Source organism: Ictidomys tridecemlineatus, chromosome 4 (genome assembly GCF_052094955.1).
Source record: "Ictidomys tridecemlineatus isolate mIctTri1 chromosome 4, mIctTri1.hap1, whole genome shotgun sequence".
NCBI lineage: Eukaryota > Metazoa > Chordata > Mammalia > Rodentia > Sciuridae > Ictidomys > Ictidomys tridecemlineatus.
The window spans coordinates 196,791,823-196,800,501 of NC_135480.1; the positions used below are offsets into that span (position 1 = coordinate 196,791,823).

Genomic DNA, 8,679 nt, shown 5'->3' on the forward strand with positions numbered 1-8,679 from the left:
TTTCTGAATCATAGATTTTCTATAAAATAGGGAGCTAGAATGAGATAGTTTAAATCAGTGGATCTCAAAATATTGGTCTCAGAACCTTCACACTTTTAAAAGTTACTTAGACCAAAAAGAGCTTTGTTGTGGGTTAATAAAAAAAAAATTAACTATTTTGAGAGCATCATTTTACAAACTAATTTCTGTCTCCAGGGTCCATTCATTTCCTTAATAATCATATATACACATGCCTATCTCCCTTCCCCCTCTGAGAAAAGGTTTAGAAGCTTCCACTTCTAAATTTCAGACATGGTGTATGATTTTCATGTTTCAGAATGTTAATAAATTTTGTGTCTGTTCTCTTAAAAAATAAAAGTTAACTGTTTTAAACATTAAAGCTGAGCAGTTTTTAAAATGTTTTAGGTCATTAAAAATAACAGTAGTAAACCATTATATATTAACACAAATAGTGCTATTTATTTTAGTGCTAGAGTTGGAACCCAGGGCTCCTACATGCTAGGCAAGCACTCTACCACTGGACTTCCCCTTATCCTAGTCCTATACATGCATTTTATAGAAAGCAATCATAGTTTCCAAAGCCAAAAACTAGTGGGAAAAATAAAAGAACTGAAGATGAACTTGGAGGAGAAAAGATATAGAAGTGTCTACAGAATTGTCCTGGGGTGGTTCCTCATGTAGCCAGTTGGGGAAAACAATGAGGTGGCAGATGTCAACATGTGTCAAGAAAAAACATTTCTGGCTGGGGTGTAGCTCAGTGGTAGAGAGCTTGCCTGCATGCCTGAGGCCCTGGGTTTGATCCCTAGGACTGCATTTAAAAAAGAAAAAAAAGTCTCATGTGAAAACCTTTAACATTTTTGCAAAATCTGGTTTAGTAAGATAGCTAGATCTCCTCAAGAAGCAGCTTTAAGTGGTCTGGGATTGTGGCTCAGCGGTAGAGTGCTTTCCTAGCATGTGCGAGGCCCTGGGTTTGATCCTCAGCACCACATAAAAATAAGTAAACAAAATAAAGGCATTGTGTACAACTAAAAAATAAATATTAAAAAAAAGGAGCACCTTTAAGTATTGGGACAATTTTAAGCTTACAGTAATGAATTCATATTTTTCAAAATTCTAATTTTGTCTTAGAACATAATTTTATTAATGTTAATAAGTCATATAAATTGTCTTCATTTGAGTATTGGGTTCACTTTGTTTCTATTTGAGGAAATGTCTTCCTAATACTCAAGATTTCAGTTATAGTTTGTAAAAATGACAGACAAATTACAGTTATTCAGGTTTGAAAGCAAAAATGTTATGCAAAAAAAAAAGAAAAGAAAAAGAAAAAAAGCATGTCTAGCTGGGCATGGTGGTACATGCTTAAAATCCCAGCAGCTCAGGAAACTGAGGCAGGAGGATTGCTAGTTCAAAGCCAGACTTAGCAACTTCACAATGCCCTGTCTCAAAATAAAAAAGGGCTGGGGATGTGGCTCAGTAGTTAAATGCCCCTGGGTTCAATCCCCAGTACCAAAAAAAAAAAAAAACCATGTCTAGTTTAGCTTGTGACTCAGATTGTTTTCAATGACTATTGAACCTAGGTACACAACAGAAATGCCTATGTGTACTTCCTGTTTTGCCATTCAGAATATTAAAAAGACATGTATTCAAAGGTCAAAAATAATTCAAAAAAAGTAATTTTTACCACTTCAAAAATGTCTGACTTTTTAAAAATGCGGGTGTGAGGGCTGGGGTTGTGGCTCAGTGGGAGAGTGCATGCCTAGCATGTAAGAGGCACTGGGTTCGATCCTCAGCACCACATAAATATAAAATAAAGATATTGTGTCAACCTAAAACTTAAAAATAAATATTTTTTTTAAAAAATGCAAGTGTGAAGAGTACAATGATAGTGTGGTTTGGTGCCACTGCTTGATATATGTAAACATGCAGGTAATTTTACCCAGCATTGCTTTTGCACCACTGTCACAAACATTGACATAGTAAAAAGATGAAAGACAAATTAGTGTTATTATATAAATAGTTTTGACTTCTTAGACCCCATGGAAGGAAGAGTCTTGGAGACCCCTAGAGGTTAGTGGACCTCACTTTTAGAACCAGTGGTATAACCCTATATCATTCAAAGTGTAAGTTTTAGGATTGATATCACTGGACACTTGCTAGAAATGCAGAAACTCATGGTCACTCCAAACCTATTGAATCAAACTACATCTTAGTAATATTCTCCAGGAATTCCCATAGTCTAAACCAGTGGTATTTTTCAAACTACCACTTTAAATTTGTTTAGGATGGGAACAAAGTATGATATTATTATTGTTGTTAGTTTTGAGACGGGGTCTTGCTATGTTGCCGAAGCTGGTGTTGGAACTTCTGGCTCAAGTGATCCTCCTGCCTCAACTGGTCCTACAGGTGCATGCTGTTGTACCCAGCTAGTATGGTACTGTTAAAAAGCACCCCAGGTTGACTCAAATGTGCAGCCAAAGATGTGAACCACCTATTTGGATGATAAAATTGTTTCCCTTCACTTTTTAGACAACTAGGAATCTGTGGCTATAAGGCTATAGCTAAGTCTCAAATGTTGCTATAGAGAAGGCCCTTATGTTACCATCTCAACAAAGTTGAGGGAGTAAGACATCTTGGGTAGAACCTACACTGTCAAGAAATAACTTAACGCATCAGGGACAGCTTCAGGGTTAAGAGTGAGAACTCCAGAGCTTAACCTCCTAATGTTGAAATGTGGCTTCCCACTGGCTAGTTGTACCATAAATACATGCAGAATATCAATACTTTTTGTGCCTCCGCTGTCTTGTCTTTGAAATGGTGATCATAGTCATGTGTTTCGGAATTAATATGTGAGGTATACATATGAAATGATGCTTTACTACTAAAGCTCTTACTACTAAAGTACTTATTAAAATATGCACTTTGGCCTCTTTATGTTTGTTTAAAAAACAGTTACCTAGATGTCCATGAAAAAATTCATTATCCTCAGGAACTGGATAAAATTTATCCAACTTACTCCACATGTTTAAGCACCTACACCCATGTTGTGATTTGTTAATCAAGTTATGTCATGAGAACTTTAAATTGGTTCTTTCAGCAGCAGAAAGGACATAGAGAATTATTATCCTGTTTGACAAATGGGAAACTGAAACCAAGTTCTCAGGTTTCTTCAGTTGGAAAGTGAAGAGAACTTGTATTGTGTGACAAGAGCCAGGTGAAACAAACAGGAGAGAAGGGAGGGATTTCTGTGGCCTAGTGGTCAGTGAGGATCCCTTAGAAAAGGCTAGTGGTTGAGCTGGACCTTGAGGGAGAGAAAGGCTTTTGATTGATCAGCAGGAGCAAGAAGAACTTTCTATGTGGGGAAGAATACAGAGGAATTGTGGGAGGGAATTTAGAACAGTGTGTATAGGAGACTAATGAAAACAGAGGCTAACATCTAATAGAATGTGTGCAGTGCCAGTTGGTGGACTAGGTAAGTGCTTTATATACCTTGTCTTATTTAGTCTTCAGCAATCTAATTACATAGGTATTATTTTTATCCCTAGAAAATGAAGTGACTCGTCCATAGTCCTTACAGCTAGTAAGGAAATTTAGAATTTGAACTATGTCTGTGAGACTCTAAAGCCACCTGATCCAGCTTAGCTTGTTGACAGCTAAGAAACATGGGCTCAGGAATGGTGGCCTATGGCACTAGCCAGGTAGACTGTCGCAGATTTCAAAGGGCCTTTCAGGAGGCTGGCTAGTTGGATCGTATCACATGGGTTGATTCACAGAGCTCTCCCTTCTTTCCAAAGGTTGGTGCATCCTTTTGAAATCCCAGAGGTCTTCAGTCTTCCCATGGACCAAGGAGATGTGCACTATTTAAAGTGGCTTGAGGAGGGCATGGAGGAAGACTGAGTAGGGAAGCTTCTGGTGCGTGCTTCTGGCTGCTTCTATCCCTCAGCTGCTGAACTCTGGGTAAGAGCAGGCCTCTTTCTACCTCCCAGCATCTGTGAATTCCAAGTTCCTGTCAGCAAAGAGGAGCAGCTCTGTGGGCTGAAGGTGTTCAAGGCTCCTAAGGCTAGAGAAGGCTGGACCAGTCATACCAGTAAAAACCCAGTGGACCTTGTCTTGAAGTACTACTTTGTTTAAAGATGGCAGAGTGTGGGAGGGTGAGGATAGTTCTGTGTAGAGGCCAAGGGAAAGTAACAGTGAAAGTGAGATTTGTCGTTTTTTGGTTACTGAACTGACCTAGGGTGCCTAGGGTGACCTTGAATGCCTAGGGTATTATTATGCCCCAGCTTCTCCTGTGGAAGACAATGACCTTGTTCACCTGGAAGTGTGTGCCAATGACCTTGTTCACCTGGAAGTGTGTGCCTCATTCTAGAGCAACTGGAAAGTACTCAAGTACTCTGTTCAAAAGGATGCATTATAATGGTGGAATTTCAGGGATCAGCAGGATTATTGCTCCTAGTTAGAGATTTTTATTGTTCCTGAGTCTTGAAGAGGCGAGTCTGGGAGTATGTGTGTGACTAGGGGAACATTAGTGCTTAGACACTGCTTCATGGGTTGCAATAAGTTTTGACTCCTTCCTAGGCTGAATATGACAGACATCAGAAGGTTCTGTGCCTTGCTCAGTGAAGAGGTTCTGTTCCAGTCAGCTTTTTTGTCATTGTATCAAAATACCTAATAAGAACAATTTTAGAGGAGGAAAAGTTTATTTGGCACTCACGGTTTCAGAGGTCTCAGTTCATCGATGACCAACTCCATTGTTCATGGGCCTGAGGTAAGGTAGAACATCAAGGCAGCTCAGGACATAGCACTAGGAAGCAGAGAGAGACTCTCACTCACCAGGAACAAAATATAAACTCCTTCAACTATACCCTACCCACTTCTAGTCACAACTCAGTTAATCCATTCAAGTGGATTAATATACTGATTAGGTTAAGGCTCTCATAACCCAATCATCTCACCTCTAAGCTTTCTTGCATTGTCTCACACATGAGCTTTTGGAGGATACCTCATATCTAAATCATAACAGGTTCTAAGTATAGAAATGGAACCCTGGGAACCTTCTAGACTGATATTTTTTCATATTTGCTGTATAAAGCTTTAGTAACCTGGATTCCTGACTGGTAGTAAGGGCATAAGATCCCCCCAACCCACACACATACCCATACTCCTACCAGTGCAATTGTGCCTTCACTTTGGGGTAAGTTCCCTTGTAAGATTTGGAGTGTTTTGAAAATTTTCCTTATTGACAAATTTTAAATCACTACTCTTAAACCAGTCTCCATTTTATAGATTACTCAAGAAAACTGAACTTCATGGAGATCCAGAAAAGGGGTGGTATGCTGAGTTCCACATAGTACAACCATGACTGCTCAGCTGTGTTTGGGACTCTCCTGGGCCTGCTCCATGAGTCTCTGGTGGAAGAGAGCAAGGGATGCTGAGCCCTAGGTGGTGAGCTCCAGAGAGATGGCTCCAGCCTCCTTCATGAATCTGTCACAAAGTAGCTCCATTCTGAGGAGAACATGGGTGGTTTGGATGGGAACTGAAAGACAGATGTGGTATCCTGGTCTCTCCTAGAAAGAGGGTGTGTGAGCTGAGTAGTGTCAGGCCCTCATTCTGAAACCTGCTGTGCTGCTTCTACCCTAGAGTCCTCCAGATATCAAATGGGGAGGATCTCAAAGGCCCAGCCATGAAGACATTGTAGAGACTGCAAAGTTTTTTGGTTTTTTTTTTTTTTTTTTGAGACTGCAAAGTTCTTTTGCTCAATTTGAGATACAAATCTTGATGAGGGAAGCAACATCACTGAAACAAGTTTTTTGTTTGTTTGTTTTTTTGTTTTTAAAGAAAGTGAAGCTATACTTAACTCTGTATTGAACAAAGAAATTTCCAAAGAACCATGTAATTTTCACTTTCTTTTTATTTTATTTTATTTAAAGAGAGAGAGAGAGAGAAATTTTTTTAATATTTATTTTTCAGTTCTTGGCAGACACAACATCTTCGTTTGTATGTGGTGCTAAGGATTGAACCTGGGCCGCACGCATACCAGGCGAGCGCGCTACCACTTGAGCCACATCCCCAGCCCTCTTTTTTTTTTTTAAATATTGTTTTAGTTGTTGGTAGCCCTTTAATTTATTTATATGTGGTGCTGAGAATCAAACCCAGTGCCTCACATATGCCAGGCAAGTGCGCTACTGCTGAGCCACAACCCCAGCCCCTTAAACAAGGTTTTATTAGAGTTTATGCCCAAGCACAAAGGAGACAGCACATGGGACAGGGTTTCCAGAATGGCACCATGTGGAAGTGACTAATATAGTCTCTGGTGGCTGGTGTGGAAGCCCTGGTGGGTACTGCACACAGCTTAGGACTTCAGCACACATCTTGTCTGTTTTCTGCTCTCAGCATCAAGGTTTGGGTTTGATGTGGCTGTGTGCCCCTGTGCAATGGGTACATTTGCTCTTGGCTCCAAAAAGGTGGCAGAGGTGCTCACAACTGCTGCCCTGTACAGGCTGCAGGAAACTCCCTCAGTGAGCTTTGAGGGAATTTAGTGACTTTTAGGTCTGGCTATTTGCAAAAACAATTTATGCCTAAAAGAAACACAGAAAAGCACAGAAAAATGGAATAACACCCTCTGGGGAGTGTTGGACCCCCTCCTATTCTAGCTTACTTCTAAAGGTCCAGAGGATGCCAGTGGTAATTTCAGGGGCTGCCTGAAAAGAGGAATAGAGCTAATGATGATGTCCCTTGTTGATTTTTTCTTTTCTTTTTAACAGCAGATCAGCTTCTGATACTTAGGCAAATCTTGTGTAAAGTAAACCCTACTTAAAAATGTACTGAGGACCCCAAATGGACTGACTCTATTGCTTTTAGGATAAAGTCCAATTTCTAGGTCTGGCCTTCGAGCCCTTCACAATCTTTACTCACCTTTTCCATCATCCCCCTTGACCTCTCCTTTCCTACTCTGGCTAACAGATGACTCACTGTGCTGTTGATGTTATTCCTGTGTTCATGCTATCCCCTCTGTCTGGAATGCCCTCTGCCTAAATGCCTATGACAATGCCTATGACATGTGACTGCTCCTTTGTAAGACCTTTCTGAGGCCTTGCCAGCTGTAAGGACTCTATCCTGCCTTGGTGTTCCCTTTATCTTCTGCATCAAAGTTGGCCTTGTATCACAGGATTGTGAGTTGCTGGAGGTCAGGGGCACAACTGAATCTACTTGACCTCTTGCACAGGGTTTGGCAGATATTTTTGAGGCTGATGTTTCAAGGATTTAAATGATCAAAGCTTTCTCTACTGTACATACTCACTATTAAGTTGTTGAATTGGCAAAATTCAACTTTTCTTTGAATTTCTTAAAGTGGGACAATTACAAAGATTTTTCTATCTGTTGTCTTTATTGAATCATCTTTTGTGTTATATTGCAGAAAACTTGCTTGGTAGCCTGCCTTTGTCTCAGTGTCCAAAGTTGACTATGTAGGATACTGGAGGGGAGAGGGACATTCACTAAATAGCAGCTCTGTCCACTATGTACTGCCCTAGCTTCTTAACATTATCTTATAATATATATATAGTATATATTCTTATACTATATTTCAGTTGTTCTTATTTGTTACCCTCATTTTGCAGATGAAATCTGAGATCAGAAAGTAGCACTTACATGTGAACTCAATCTCTGATTCAAAATTTAAAGCTTTTACTTTACATCGAAGGAGGCTGAATAGATCCCGTTAAAGGCTCAGAGAACTTGCTATAGCCAGCTCTGAAGGAAGAGTTATTTTTGTTTGGTTTGGTACTGGGGATTGAACCCAGGTGCACTTTACCACTGAGCTATACCCCTAACCCTTTTCATTTTTTGAGACAGTCTCACTGAGTTGCTGAGACTTGCCTGGAGCTTGGGATCCTCTTGCCTCAGTCCCCCAAGTTGCTGGATCATAGGCGTGCATCACCGCACCCGGCACTTATTAGTTCTTAAAACATAGAAGCCAGTTGGCCTGGCCTTTGGGCATGTATTTCACTGTGTACTCCTTACCACAGCCCTGGCGGCTCATGACCCATTCCATAGATGAAGGAGTAGAGGTGTCCAGTGATGTTTAGGGTCTGTGTAACTCCAGTCTACATAGTGTGGCTGCCATCCCACACCACCCTCCCAGAACGATGCTGTAGAAGCCAGAGCTGGGTCCTAGACCAGAGTCTCCGTATGGGAACTCCTTTCCAGAATTTCTTAGATAACATTTTTTTTTTTAATCCAGAATCCCTAGAAAAATCAATTGAGGAAATGAGGGAAAGTATCATAATTACCCTGTGAATACTAAAGCTTATTAGTATGGAAAGATTACTGATTTGAAAGAATCCACCTTGGGGCTGGGGATGTGGCTCAAGCGGTAGCGTGCTCGCCTGGCATGCGTGCAGCCCGTGTTCGATTCTCAGCACCACATACAAAGAAAGATGTTGTGTCCACCGAAAACTAAAAACAATAAATATTTTAAAAATTCTCTCTTTCTCTCTCATTCTTTCTTTAAAAAAAAAAAAGAAAGAAAGAATCCACCTTAATTGAGCAAAAAACAAGAGCAGGAAACACTAACATGCTGAGCTGAAGAGAGAGCCCAGGCCTGGCTTGTGAGAGGGAAACTGTCGCCATCGAATTAGTTGATCTTGCTTTTTGGTTGTTGCCATGTTAGAAGTGTGTATGTCT

At 40.4% G+C, this 8,679-nt stretch overlaps 1 protein-coding gene across 17 annotated transcripts in view; it reads left to right on the forward strand.

Moving 5' to 3' along the window:
• Window positions 1-8,679, forward strand: part of LOC101959125 (protein CutA homolog) — a 44,567-nt gene that overhangs the window by 14,989 nt on the left and 20,899 nt on the right. For 4 of the 17 annotated variants that reach the window (XR_013438271.1, XR_013438270.1, XR_001229645.4 and 1 more), the window contains exon 6: window positions 3,792-3,954. The exons of 10 other annotated variants lie outside the window; for them this stretch is intronic. Coding sequence is in view for 2 of the 7 variants with exons in the window: in XM_005320906.5 (XP_005320963.1) it covers window positions 3,792-3,894 (103 nt within the window). In the remaining 5 variants the exon portion in view is untranslated. Of the gene's footprint in view, window positions 1-3,791; window positions 8,480-8,679 lie in introns of those variants that run through there. 3 more of the 17 variants (XR_001229647.4, XM_040286222.2, XM_005320906.5) reach the window with 3 other exon arrangements.